Raw genomic sequence first — 15447 nt, forward strand, 5'->3', positions numbered from 1 at the left:
TTTTACAATTATTTATGTTGTATTTATTTACATAATTTCTTATAATTATAAGATGATGATAATTAAAATGAGACGCTGCATCTTCATGTCTATGATCTAGTGCATGGTTGCACAGACTTATTAAGACTAGGGGCCACTCGGGCAAATCATGAACTGATGGCGGGCCGGCCGCCAGAAGTATAGGGAACTAAATACAATAAAGAATTGATAATAATTTATTAAAATTGAAAAAGAATAGAATTCAATATTTTTCGAATGTACGAGAGTATTATTTTTGCTTTTGGCGGGCCACCAGTATTCGACCGGCGGGCCGCGGTCTGTGCATCCATGATCCAGTGACATAAATAACCTATTGTTACAATAATCCTTGTTAGTTTCTTACCAATATAAATCAAGGCTTTAAGGGGTCGAATGTATCAAAAAAATTATGGTTTCAGAAACAAAAAATACTGTAATGTTTTCAAAATACGAATTAATACAAATAAAAATGACTTTTTATTTATGTTTACGTTATGTACGTACGCATGTACGTATGTTAACATTAATCCCTAGTGCTGTCTCGCTCGCACAGTCACTCGCTACCACATGGAGATCTATGCGCGTTCACTTACCCGCGAGTTGTACAACGCAAAATGTATATATACAGCGTCAAAATAAAGAAGCCAAATGAAGCAAAGAACAAAGAAGCGTATGAACAAGCCAGAAGAGATTCCAGAACCAAATCGTTAAGCAATATTAGATACAGTGTTATATGTTCGAAGAATTTTTATTCAACGACCTATCTCCTAAACTATATCGGCTAGTGGTATTCCAATTAAAAAACAAATTAATGTAACATTTTACAGGTGATTGGAAATAGGTGTAAAGACTTTAAAGCTTTTATAAATGAGCAATACATTCCCTTGTTTAAGGCTTTTGCATCTGTAACCAATTATTCTGTATATTATATTGCAAGTCACTTCAGATCCATAGGAAATCTATGGAGTGGACTTTATGATGTGTGACTCGTGATGTGTGTGTGTGTATATATATATATATACACACACACACATACAGAAGACAACCTATGACTAAAATAATGATTGTTTGTAAACGAAAAAAAATTCTTCTCCATTTAGTTGTGATATACACCAATACCCCGCTTAGCGTCGTTTCCTTTTGTTTTTTATTAATTTGCGTTGCTTCTTAATTAGTACTAATTTTCACAGTTGCTTTGGGTTGGAGCTTTTAATTCTTATTTAATTTTATTTTTTTTCTAAGATGGCAACACTTTTGTATCTAATAATGTCATGCTATCAAAACTCGGGGATTCTTTTTCTAACTAGAAATCAACGCAATTTGAAAACAGTTTTATTTTCAATTGTTTTGATACTTTTAGAGTTCAGTTTTAATTACGTAATGTGTTGAGTTTTTTTTTTAAAGAAAATAGTAAATCTATAAGAATTTTTTACGTGTTGTTTCTGGTAATAAAAAAGGTAAATATTTTTCCAATTTGTTTAGAGTAGAGTTACATTGTTTTTTGTTTTATAAATGTTTACTTTGTTCAATTTTCTTTTTAAAAAGTAATGTTTTCGTAATTTTGTATTGATTGTTTGGAACGTAACCACGACGGAATGTGAGGTGTTGGTGTATTTGGTTGAACAAGTTTGTGTTACTGAAATTGCATTCACACAAACATTTCATCATCGTGTATTAAATTTAAAAATCTTATTATTTTAAAACTTACCAGATAAATACACCTATTAGTTGACTAACTGGTGTCTATTATATTTACATTGCGCGAAAGAGACAGCGCTCTACAATATTTCTCGCCTTGTGATTGACTGATAATTTTCTGTCATTTCATTGGTTAAATATTGTTTTCGTAGTTTTAAGGATTTGTAAAAATAATAAGTTTAATTAATATAAACACTTTTACTTTGGAATTCGTGTCGAGTATGAATTCTCAAAGCTCTATCAGCTCCAGGAAGAATGGTTTCATGGCTTGAAATGTATTTTAATGGGAGATTTTTATTTTTTAAATGAACACTTTAATAAGTGTTGTTAATACAGTATAGTATTACGTTCCCAAGCATAAACAAACACTTAAAAATAGTGTTCTATTTTTTAAGTGTTTGTGCAAGGAAAATTTAAAAATATGTCATATGATATTCAGAGTCATTTTGAAGAAGAAGTATAATAAAGTATATACAAAACACGCAATTAATTTAAAGATATTGGAGTAATAATTACATTGTGTATCTAATTACTGGTAACATAATTGATATGTACAGGAAGTCATTGAAGACAATTGTTGCAATACAAGTTTACTAGAGAAATATTTACACGAGTAATCGGCATTGTATCTCTTCACTAAATAAATTTTCACTAATTGTAATGTTCCATCAATTGTATAAATCAAAAGTGTACCTTAATGCACCCGCATAGAGTTTAGATTAGCTTGTTCTTCTCAACTGTCGCACGAATACCTCTACTTTTGGACTCGATAAGTGTTTCGAGTCTTCGAGTAGGCTCTTGAAGACTTCCACATGACTCCCGCAGAGCTTCACGAAGGTATCTCGGTAGACGGGTGCGTCCAGCAGACGTAATGCGTGGGCACAGGCGTCGTCCACGCGTGGGATATTCGAGCACTTTTGCTTCAGCGCATCTGCACACTCCGCCGCCCACACGCTCTCTTCCAAAAACACATTGTACTTCTCGTTCTGGTCGAACACGCGACACTAGAAACAAATATAATTATTTTATTATTTATTTCCTATTTTCTATGTATTTCTAGCTTTTGAACTTCAATGACAACATTGAAGCTTTTCAGTGTTCTGATAAGAAACATCTCCAATCAGTGTGGAAATTAAAGTGAGAAAGAGAGACTAAAACAAGACCATGCCATGTTTAATAACCCACAGATATTGTACGTTTTCGAAAATAGCCGGCTTAAAGTTAAAGACTGGTAATATTACCATAAAAATTAAATTAAGTCCATATCAGATCCGACTTGCATTTATCACAGACAGTACAGTCTTACCGAAAGAGCCTAGCACTAATCGGTGTAACATAATTCCTGAAGATGCCCCGTAGAGGGGTGAAACACGCGTTGAGTGATGTAACGGTGGTAGTTGTGTAAATCGCATTGTTTGCCGCATGCGCATATATCAGCGGGTTGGCGGGCGGTGCACTTTGTTGCACGACTACCACTGCATGTGCGGAAGTAGCTAAATATTGGTCCTTTTCTTATTTAGGATGGACTTCCGCAAAATAACGCCTGATTCCATTAAATACTACCGAAAGAGTCCTGGTATTCCAGCAGTTTGAACATTTCGAGGCAACCACAAGGCAACACGCGCCTTAATATGAGAAAAGTTGAAAACAAACTTAACAGGGTTTTTTTAGATCACTTTAAACATCCTTTATACAACAGTTTAAAAAAACTTACAATAGCCGGCGATAAATATTGCACATCGATTCGTAGAGCATTATCTCTGTCCCGCACTACCTATGTGCGGTTTTGTCAGTCGTGCGAAAGAGATAATACTCTACGAAGCCGAAATTAGTTATTATCGATTGTCTCTTTCCAGAGGTCAATGTGCAATATTTATCGTCAGGTACTGTAAGTTGTATTATGTGTTTTGGTGTTTTAACTTAAAAAAAGTTTATTATCACGGAAGAGGAGAATGTAACAAAGGATAGACTTAACCTTATAGACAAGATTTTCATATACATGTTCAGTACTATATATATACAGTTCTTTCAGTCACCTCATCATCACAGTCTTCTGTCAAACGGACATGGCAGCCGAAGTCAAGTAAAGCGAGCACGCACAACAGCGCCCCATCGGCATCTCGCTCGCACACGTGTTCGCGTAGTAATTGAGCTGCGCGTGCGCAGACTGTAGGCCCCGCCCACTGCGCCTTCGCCCCGCCCAGCTCTGCTACAATATTCGCACTCGCTCGTCGCAGTGCCACCTCATCGTCTTCTAACACTGACACCAGGCACGCCCACAGCGTCGCTTTTGTCTCGACTAAATAACGTAATTATAATATTAAAAGAAAGTTTATTATCTGTACCTTCAGACTTTGTACTGCATCCTGACGCATTTAAATTAAAAAAAAAATGTTACTCATATTTTAAAAATGATAATTTTACACAAGGTGATTCAAAATAGGTATAAAAGATTCAAAGCTTTTTCTGAAATATAATACACAGATGATGACATCTAGAATCTCGTTTTATTAACCATCGGTAATGCCCCCATTTCAACTTTTCACTTATTATAATGGATACGTGATCAAATGTAGGTTTACTCACATTTTTCACTTTCACTTAAATCTTCTAACTCCTTATCGATCAACACTTTAAAATTCTTCTCCAAAAAAGCCACGACTACCTCCCTCGTGGCATCACTATTGTCTGACGAACTGCAAGCGAATATAACTCTTATTGCCTCGAGAATATATCTTCCATTAACATTCCCTTCTTTAAGTATTCCAGTAACGAAGTTAGACAGACTGTAAAGGTATATATGGGTCATGTTCTCGTGTACACTTTCAACTAGGTTGCACAGTTTTGATAGAATCTCTTCATTTGTGAGTTTTCCAACATCCTGTATTATATATCCAAATGTGTTATCTTCTAGAGACAGTAGTTTCAGGCACTTTTGTCTGCATTCTAAATATTTCACACTTTGTAAAACTTTATACAATGTTTCTGTGTATTTTGTGTCTTCTGTGATTTTGTCTATGGTATTATTGTTTTTTGATATCAGCGATAAATGTTCTAGAAATCTACCTTCGACTTCCAATTCGGTTTTGAGGTTCAAAAGATAGTCCAAGGCAGATAGGATAACTTCGTAGGTACTGCTAGAAAGAGTTTTGTGGATAAACTTTATCAGGTCATTGGTGTGACCATATTTATTGAGCAATACTAGATACAAACTCGTTGCATTTGCAAGACAGACCTCCCAGCCGGGATGCGCGGATGTTTGGGGAGGTCTATCTAGTAACATGTCCAGGGGTGGGATTATTTTTTCAACCATATCTTGATCTACCAATGATGGGAATCTGAAAATAAATTTTCCAAAATATAGTTCGAATAAAAATCAATTATAAATAAAAATGTATCTCAAACTTGACTAGAGATGGCGTTCAAATCGATGTGATTTCGAAAGACGCTCATAGATGGAGCTGGTAGTATAGATGTGCAACATAGTTTTGTGATGGAAGTCGTATATTAATAAACAATGTCAATAATTTAAGATATAAAATTGCTCCTATAGAAGAATTTAAAGATCTTCTTTTACCCGTTTTCTCTCTTTATTTTTCTATTTTGTTTTCTGTTAACATATCATAAGGAAAACTTTAAGAACGTTATGTGATGCATTAAGTGTTCTTAACATCGAGCCATTATTTTAATTTTGACCCTCGTTTTTGGGGACCTCTCGTATATTCCTACAAGTCGGAAAAAGACTTTGTTTACAAGAGTTGATTTTTCCAGTTCAGATTTTTATTTTATATTCTTCTTTTATGCCTTATATTTTATTTTGTTCATCATCTTTCGTACTTCACAATATCTATCACTTTACATTCTTTGCATTAAGTTTAGCCTTCTTTTACATATCTCTCCTGCATTCCCAAGATTTCACAGATTTAACTGTCACATTACTTTGCTATCAGAGACTTTGTTACTGGCTTATGGCTTGCGTCTGTATTTTTTTTGATTTGTTTTTTTTTTTTTAGTAAATACCATTATTAATTACAAATTTTATCTCAGTTTTTTTTTTCTGAATCATAGTATTACGGTCTTACCAGACACTGCTTTACATGAATAAGTCTTGAATTTTAAATCTAGACATAATTTAAGACTATACTTCACCTACCTCCAAACGATAGAGTTCATCATCTTGAGATACTCGTCGATGAGGGGGTAGCAGGGTAGTGTTACGTCACTTTGCTCCTGGATCCACGAGGTCTGGTCTATCAAGGTTTTAAGACGGACTACGGCTTCATCATCGATGACTAGATCATCTGGTCGATTGTCCAGTAACTTTATAACCTGAAAGAGTATTTTATTATTTTATATTTTGGGTACACAAACTTAAAAAACACCAGCTTTTACACCTATATCCAATCACCCTGTATAAGATCTGATTAAAATATCCGAAGTACTCACCTGCAAAAGTATTCCATGACAGAAGTTCCTCTCGATGCGATTGTTACTCAACAACTGTAGCATATCCTCTATGTGAGACACGTATCTGTTTTCGACAAATAAATAATTATTATTCCAACGAATTATTAAATAACAATATTTAATAAATATTCTATGCTTATATTGTAAGACCATTGCTATCATGCAAGTACTAGAAGACCGCACACGTGATGTTTCAGAATAGATATATAACAATCTATCTTAATTATAGTAAAAGATACATAATTATAATAGGTTTTATATTAATAAATACTCAAGAAAAGTATTTATTTCACTATTCTCGTTATATTATAAAATTAGCCCGGAGTTCTTTTTATAACTTCACAAAACTTAACCAGGTGATCAGTTTTATGATCAACTAGTGATCATCAGTATCATTATCACATATATGTATATATATATATATATATATATATATAGAATATATAGAATATATAGAATATATAGAAAATATATATATATATATATATATATATTATAGCTCGTGAATTCGTGGTACTGTCGAACCTATCTTAGGATATTTGTCTCATGTGCGTAAGTGGTATCAACGGACCAATCTTACGAAATTTTTCTCATGTGTATTCGTGATATCAACGGACCACTCTTACGAAATTGATCTCCTGCGATTTCGTGGTATCGACGGACCTATCCTAAGATATTTATCTCATATGTGTTTAGAATAAACTGGGACAAACAATTTAATAAGCAATCGTCGCTGCAGTCAAGAGTAGATCGAGATATTTGTCTACCTGCTCCTGCCCAGACATGCACTATGACAAACGGTCTTTAGGAAGAGAAAGGGAGATATATCTATCTCAAGATGGAGCTGTGTATCAACCAGCGCTGGTGATGCTGCAAATGCCTGACGCATAGAGACGAAGAAACCTTGACGTGGACCTCGAATGACCCTCCAGGGATCATCCAAATTTTCACGGCGTAGAGATACATGTTCTTTCTTATTGTTCACAGTTTAAATAAACAATTTGACCAAAAAAATCTAACTGTAAGTGGTCAATGTGAACACATCTTTCTCATTTACGCGTCACTTAGCTGACAACCAAAAAGATAGTTAGTATTTAACACAAGTATACTATACATTCGCTTGGTGGCGCCTATTATTGTGGGCCTATCGTCCTATCGTATTTGGGACAGGGACCTTATTTAGCATTTTTTTATTGTTACTATTTTATTTTCCGTCTTCTCTTGCATTCTGTACAATTTCTACTGCTACTTCCTCTCTTATTCATCTCATTTTTTTAGTTCTATTCCTTTCATTGCCAATTCTTACAAGCATCACTTCTCTTCCTTCGCCACATTCTTTGATATAATTTAGATTACAGTTTAAAATTCCTGATTCCTGTTTTTTTTTATTTAATACTTTTTCTCTGAATATATTTGTCTCCATATTTTTAATCAAATCTTTATTTTTGTTTACAACCTCCTTGACAACCTGCTTTTCCTTCTGGACTAAGAAGAACCATCAGCTGATAGCTAGCTTTATATCATGATAATACAGTGGGATATTCGTAAGTGGGTGGTGGAAACTTACGCGGCTGGTGAGATGAGCGGCACCAGAGCCCTGGCGGCCAGCTGTCTGGTCTGCAGCACGGGGCTGCGAGCGCAGCTTACGACCGCGTCCACGAAGCATGATAGCTGTGAACATTTGCACAGGTTTAAACGCACACACACATTTTATATCTCAAAAATTAATGATATATCTGAATGCAGACCTTAACAAACTATACTGCCTTCTTAATAACATTGGATTTATTTTCAATTTCCGCAAATTCGACCATATACCGTTCTCAACTAAAATGGCAGCCTATTTGACAGCGCCGTTCTTTGCGTGCACCAACTACAATTCACTCTTTACTCATTTCTCCCACTTCTCCTACTTGACATCTCAATTCCATTTCATAACCAAATACAAACGAAAAATACTTCGCTTTTCGAACAATGGTCTACTTAGATGTCCCCTTCCACAGTACCGACTTCACTCACTCCGTAATACAATCTATTCTTCTCTGAACTCCCCCTCGATATTAGGATGATCAGGAACCGTTCCGCATTCAAACCGAAGGTTTAAAACCTGTCGCTTGACAAGCTGACGGAATCATCATCATAATTCAATTCTATTATTTATTATATTTATATAAATAGTAAATGTATATATTTATACATATATATTACGGTACATTTATATATAAATGTATTAAGTAGCCATTAGTATATATAAGGTGTTTGTATCTGATTATTTTCCTTCTTAATTTGATTTTACTTTTTTAATTTTTTTTTTGTGTTTTATGATATTAACTTGTTTTACATACCTTTATTCATTTATCTCTGCACCGCCTAGCGGTTACCTGGTAGAGGATGCCTTCGGCATTAAGTTTGTCTTTATAAATAAAAAGCATAGTGTTTAAATAAATAAAAATAAAATATATGTTTTGCCGCCACTTCTGAATTCTTGAGTTTAAATGAAGAAACTCAAATCGTGTGTGTGACTAAACGAGAGATAAAGTCTACAAATATATAATTTCATCCAGACTGCAAATGACTCAAGGTCAGGTAAACATAGCCTGTTTGTTCCTGTTCATATAACTGAAATTGGTTTTCAGGATATTGATGCCTTTTCAGCTTTTACATCATCGTCGAGCCTTCTAGAATCCAAAACTCGCAGGCTGTTTTTGGATTATTGTTGTAAATTTACCTTCAAGTTAGAGACAGTGCCTTCCAACGCAGAAGGGTACAGCCTGGCTAGAAGCAGCAGTATCGGATACAGGGACGGCTTCAGCAACTGTTCCTCTTCCTTGACTTCGTTTAGCTTCTTCTGTAATTTTTTTCTCATCAATGGAATACGTAAGGATGCGACCATATCGTACCCTCATTTATTTTGACTGTTCACAATAATAAGCATTTATATAATTACATATAAAGGGTTAACGGTAAACCATGTTAGTGATAGGATGATGCAGGCTTCTTCCTACTGGTCCTATCGGAAACCTAAGGAAGAATTATGCCCAGCATTGGATATACTACGGCTTAAATGATGATATATATGTGATAGTGTGTCATGAGTAATTACAAAGCCTTAAATGTAAGTAACCTGCTGTCACTAATGCCAGCAAAAAGATATATGAAGAAAACAGTGGCGCCATCTGTCGTCGTTATAGCAATAGAAACCTTCGTGGGCTCATGCACAAGATAAAGATCATAACATGATCAAATGCATTCACGTGCGACTTTATAAAGAACATTCTTTGCCTCCCCCAGAGATCGCGACGATGTCAGGTCCTGCGATGTCTGCATTCAGCGACTTCCTGGAAACTTAACTATGTCTTCGGTCCACCTAGTGGGAAGCCTATTCATGTCGCGTATACCGGCACATAGTCGCCTGAACCTTTCGATCTCAACGTCAATATATAAATATATAAAAGACATATAGACAAACATTCATTTATGTATATAGATATATGCAAAGAAGTTGATTACTTAAGATACCAACATGTATTTTTTATATCTATCTAATTATACAGGTGAGAAAAGGACCAATATATAACTACTTCCGCCAATAAAGTAGTAATCGTGCAATAAAGTGCACCGCTCGCTAGCCCGCTGATAAATGCGAATTACACAACTACCACCGTTAAATCACTCAACACGTGTTTCACCCCTCCACGGGGTATCCTCAGGAGTGATGTTATACCGATTAGTGCCAAACAAAGAGTCTTTGTTTTACTTTGTGTTTGGCACTAATTCGCATTGTTTGCCACATGCGCATTTATCAGCGGGCTGGAGGGCGGTGCACTTTATTGCACGACTACTACTGCATTGGCGGAAGTAGCTATATATAGGTCCTTTTCTTACTTAGGATGGACTTACGCAAAATAACGCCTGAATCCATTAGGTATACAGGTGACACATATGTCCAGCAGTGGGCGTTTTACGGCTGAAATAATATTCATGAAGAAAATCAAATATCTCGTAAAGCTCGGTTTATTTTTACAAATAAAATCTCGAAAGATCAGAGTTTACAGAATCGAATTCGTAGCAATTTTGACTTTACGTTCGAAGTTATTGGACTAACAACCGGCCCGTTATAAAAACCAAGTCAATAAGGTATCTATTCCCGACCGTTAAGATAATCATTATTTAAATATCTTGTATTCAAACTATAGCATTCTTACTACAAATAAATATAAAGGAAATTGTATAAAAACGCACAATTACTTAAAGAAGTCTAAAGTATAGTATAACAGAGGCTTATATGCACTATTCTACAGGATGATCGAATATAGATGTTAAAGTTCTAAAAGTGTGAATCATTTCCATTTGTCAAGATAGTATATTACGTTAATAAACTTTGTAACGGTGATGTTACCAGCATGAAGTCGTAGAGGCGAGGATATCGGAGGAAGAAGACCCTCCCCGTCATCCGGTTCCTGGTGGGGAGGCGCTCGGAGTCCTTACCACGAGCGACTCCGAAGACACGCACCACTAACGCGCTCAGTAGCAGAGTCGAAGAGTTTCTCTCCTGCAAGAATGGTCACAACGATAAACTCAAGGTTAGATTGACCACATGGTCAAACTGACCATAATCTATTACCAGTTGCAGACGATGGTAGGCTGGGACAAAGTCCAGGAAGGCAGAAAGACAATTTTAGTGATTGATATTTATTTCGAAGAGCTCGTTTTTCGGATTTAAAGAGAACAAAACGTCGGTAAAACAGTACTAAGTCTAGGAGGTTTAGCAACTAGCGCCATCTAGTAGATGTTTAGACAAAACATGATGAAACAGTTCTATATATTTACCACAGTAATACCAGCTTGCTCGAGAAAACTATAATACAATTTTTTTTTATTACTGAGAAAAAATAAAATAAATAACCTTACAAAGAAAAGCCTATTAATCCAAATAAAGTACAAGAGTTTTAAGTGAAAATATAGTTTAGGAAGGAATTACTACTGAAAGATATTTCTGAAAATGATCACCAGGGGCATATAGATTTTTGTAACCGATGGCTGTTGGTGCCGATAGATTTTCGTGTTGAGAGCACAAGCCAGTAGGCGCGGCATGAGTAGGCTCCCTTTGGGGGGGGGGGGGTGTCTTTTGGATGGACACAAGATACCCTGCCCGCTGGAGGAAGGACAGGGTTATGTGGAATTACTACCCACTGAAACATACTCGGTGGTAGTCTTCGGTGCCTTTGAAGTGGCTACGGAATTATCACCTACCCCTCAGTAATATGTATAATGCCAAGACATATCCGGGGAGGAAGCTATGCCTCCTCCAGCATTCTGGCAGAGACATGAGACCGATTCGCGTTGCAACTGGGCGGACCAACGTCGAAGACTAGATCGTGGAATGTCTGTGTGTGAATGAAATCTATTGTCTGATATGATGATGTTGAGGAATGATATTATTATAGGAGACTTCAATTTGATTTTTGCTTCTATCAAATCTTTCTTTTCCGTTATGTTGCTGTCCATGTATAGAAGTCGTATATGGTCATATTGACCATAGCCAAAGGCAAATGGTTTTTATTAGTAACACATTAAAGTTACATATGACATTTTTTACAAGAGGATGTGTGTTAAGGTAGATTTGAGGGCATACCTCCCAGGTGCTGCCGTCAAAGCCTTTCAGCGCTAGTAGCAGGGCGTCGCCGACGTAAGGAGCGACAGACTGCTGGAGTGCAGAACATCGCACCAGCGCTCGCAGTACATTACAGCAGTGTGCACGACTCCGTGCCGGTCCACGCGCGCATTGTTCCAACAGTACGCCCATGCACTCCTGGAAGCACTTCGGCTTCTCACTGACCTGCAATTCCGTGGTCACCAGCGCCTGAAAGAGATGTTGCATTATAGTTTTTATTATTTTAATTTTAGGTTCACAAACTACTGCAACACTTTAAAGCACGTGTTGTTGAGTCTGACGTATGTATAAAGAAGGTGAGCAATTTGCTCAATGTGAACAGCTGCATTAAAGATATGAAATAAATAAATAGTTATATCATTCTGTAACAATAAAAAAGATGGTGCGATTGGAAATTAACTTGCAGTACACACTATCCCAGAACTAGAAAAGTATTGTAGCACTCTGTTTTGTCCGACAAAAATATAGAGCACTCTGGCGTGGGATTCCCCTGTTCGATGCGTCGCTTACTAAGACGTATTGAAGAGCGTACACATTCATTTCTCAAAAGCTTTCTCTTATATCCATATCTAATCACCCTGTGTAATTATGATTTTAATTTAATAATGGTAACGTTTTCATAACATTTAAATTAAGATCTATCTTTGGAGAATTCTACATCATCTGTCTGACATGACCCATCGTTATCCCCGCAATTTGTTATACAGTTTGTTCATTATCCTATATATGACATGAGGTGATTAAAATGATTTTGATGATGGATTCCGGAGGCATCTCATCTCGTGTAAAAGAGAAAACTTACTTGTATCATGAAGGGTAAGCCGGCACTTCGACGAGTTGCGCTGAACACGCTGCTGCCGTCGTCGTTGGCGATTGCCACCATCAGCTCGCGCAGCCAGTTCCTCGGCAATTCATGGAGCGAGGGACTTCTACACCGCCACAACCTATCGTGTGTTCGTCAAAGTATCATGATATCATCATAATTATATCAGCTAATTCAAAATTTAACTTATCTTTATTTAAGTAGGAATTTATATGCGCTTTTAAAATTTGATTTTTGAATTGAATGCTGATCTGTTTGAAATGAAAATTTACAATTTCTCTTGTGTACATTATAACATCAACCGTGTGAATGTGGCAACAAATCAAAAACTCTTGAATTAGATGTGTTTAATAATATAATTTTAATTTTAGACAAAGACTAAGAAACTTCGGAGATATGTTGTGAAACTTTATTATATATACGTACACCTAGACCTATAAAGGATTTCTTAACATTTTTAGGACGAAATTTATCATGTGTCTGTGACTATTTTTAAAATAACATTTTAAATTATGATGCATAAATAATATATTATCAAAAATATATTGCGTACTACCGTCAGAATAACAATTTAGTTAATTAATCGTATCGCTCAGGGAATCTCTAGCATTTACGTTTAATGCTCTTTTCTGTAAAATAAATATAGAATTAACATCTTCAGTTCTGCCCAAGAGAGAGAACGCTATACGAGACGCCCGCTGCAAGGCTTAAGTCTCCCCGAAAGCACCTTATATTATTTAATAAATATTTATGTAACATTCCACTTTTAAATTTTAATGACTCGAAATGAAACACCACCGGTTCGCAAGGAGTCCTTTATTCACAAATCAGATGGTCACCCTACTTTTAGCACAAAGTATACTTTGGATTAGTCCAAACTTCGCCTCCAAATCGTTTAAGAAGTCACTGTACAAATAACTTACCAAATACACCAATTACTCACTTTGCGTCGTGGTTACGTCTCAAAAAAAAACACGACGCAAATTGAAATGCCGCAAAGTGAACTAAGATTTTCTATAGCAAACCATGTGAAGATCGAAGATAGATTCCAGGGTTACGAAAATACTACTTTTTAAAAAGAAAATTGAACAAAGTAAACCTTTAAAAAACAAAGATATTATAACTCTGCCAATAAATAAATTGGAAACATATTTACCTTTTTGGAAAACAAAAACAATACATAAAAATTTATTATTCTACAATACACTACGTAATTGAAACTGAACTCTAAAATTAGCAAAACAAGGTAAAAATAAAACTGTATTCAAATTGCGTTGTTTTTAGTCAGAAAGGGAATCCCAAACTTTTGATGTCATAGCGCAATTAGAAACAAAAGTGTTGCCATCTTTTAGAAAAAAAAGGAAAATTTAAAAAAAAAATTAAAGACTCGAACTCAAAACAACGCAACCTCGAAAATCTAACGACGCACAGTGAAAACTAGAATAAATTAAGCAGCGACGCAACTTCGAAGAAAACGCAAAACGAAACGACGAAAAGTGACATATTGGTGTAGTCACTTTGTATCACTGATCGTAGATCTTAATCTTATAACTCGAGAAACAACACTGAACTGTCGACATGGGGAGTACACCTATTAATACTACTATAAGGTTCTAGTAAGTTCCGAGGTAGTAATCAGTTAGAATTTCCGAGAACCGCACACAAAAATGTATAAGTAACTTTTAGGTCATGCGTGTTTATAGCACTTCTTGATCCTAGGGTTCCGTGTTTATTATTTAGAGGGTTCTGTAACTCGTACTTTGTAACACTATTATAAAAATAAATTAGAAATAGTTCCTATATCTTATTTAGTAATTTCACTAGCTATGAAGTCTGTAAAATAGGAAAATGGTGATATTATATCCTTACTCATGAACTGATGCCCGGAGGCTGCGTTCCACGTACTACCTGTACCACCATACTACCTGTGTATCGTATTGCCCTTCGCATACCTCGCTAAAAGCTTCGTGAATCCAACGTAAGCTTGCTCGAAAGCACCGCGATGCTTCGTCTCTGCCAGGAGCTTCGTGAAGTGCTCCCCCATCAGCACCAGCTGTTGCTGCGTTAGCGTACCACCCTCCTGCTCTTCGCCTTCGATGCTCATCCTCGAGGATATGGATCCGAGTACCAGTGATACCTAGATGATAACCGTCATATAGTCACAAGAGTCACTGTGCTGATATATTTATTTGGATGAACCAGTGGTTGTTTCGGACATTTTTTATGGATGGGGAAAATGGATGTGTATTAAGTTTAATGGGTGATGAGTTTTATTTGGTATTACAATTCTTAGTAGCTATATAACTAGGCTTCATGCGTGTTTCAGCTCGAGACAATGACGAAAGTCTCTTATGGTGCTTGGAATTATACGGACGCTTAAATTTCTTTACAGTAAATTCTCGGAATGTTGTCACGGTCGACTTTAACAAGACCTGAAGGACACTATTTATTATCTTCAATCAGCATTTCGATGTTTATTGCTTTGGATTTTGTTAAGGTAACCGTTGTGTCCTCGTCATGGAAGGCCGATAGATCAGGACTATCTCGCAGCTAATTTGTTGCTTTCTGTATTTATGTCTATACCAGTTCATACACAAGAACGTCTGGATGTATTTTAATTATTTAATTTTTTTTTAATTTGTATCACATATGACATTCATCAGGAAGACTAGATGGCCAGCAATTTTTTGTAGTTTATAGGCGAAGCTTTTTATGTTTCTCGTCTGATATTAAGCGATGACGAGATCTACGATGGCACATACTTATC

The 15447-nt window shown here is 36.0% G+C and overlaps 1 protein-coding gene across 1 annotated transcript in view; it reads right to left on the bottom strand.

The window, feature by feature from the left end:
• Nucleotides 1–2321: 2321 nt before the first annotated feature.
• Nucleotides 2322–15447, bottom strand: part of THADA (Thyroid adenoma-associated protein homolog) — a 31179-nt gene continuing 18053 nt past the window's right edge. Inside the window, exons 17-27 of the mRNA XM_068775424.1 lie at nt 14633–14817; nt 12660–12801; nt 11819–12046; nt 10583–10735; nt 8912–9031; nt 7751–7854; nt 6163–6247; nt 5870–6045; nt 4303–5054; nt 3753–4015; nt 2322–2720 (exon numbers count right to left, since the gene is read on the bottom strand). Coding sequence (XP_068631525.1) covers nt 2436–2720; nt 3753–4015; nt 4303–5054; nt 5870–6045; nt 6163–6247; nt 7751–7854; nt 8912–9031; nt 10583–10735; nt 11819–12046; nt 12660–12801; nt 14633–14817 — 2493 coding nt within the window. The 3' untranslated portion in view covers nt 2322–2435. The remainder of the gene's footprint in view (nt 2721–3752; nt 4016–4302; nt 5055–5869; nt 6046–6162; nt 6248–7750; nt 7855–8911; nt 9032–10582; nt 10736–11818; nt 12047–12659; nt 12802–14632; nt 14818–15447) is intronic.

The sequence above is a fragment of the Battus philenor genome, unplaced genomic scaffold (genome assembly GCF_028537555.1).
Source record: "Battus philenor isolate CCGP_79_NKW_IND1 unplaced genomic scaffold, ilBatPhil1.0.hap1 SCAF_11, whole genome shotgun sequence".
Classification (NCBI taxonomy): Eukaryota; Metazoa; Arthropoda; class Insecta; order Lepidoptera; family Papilionidae; genus Battus; species Battus philenor.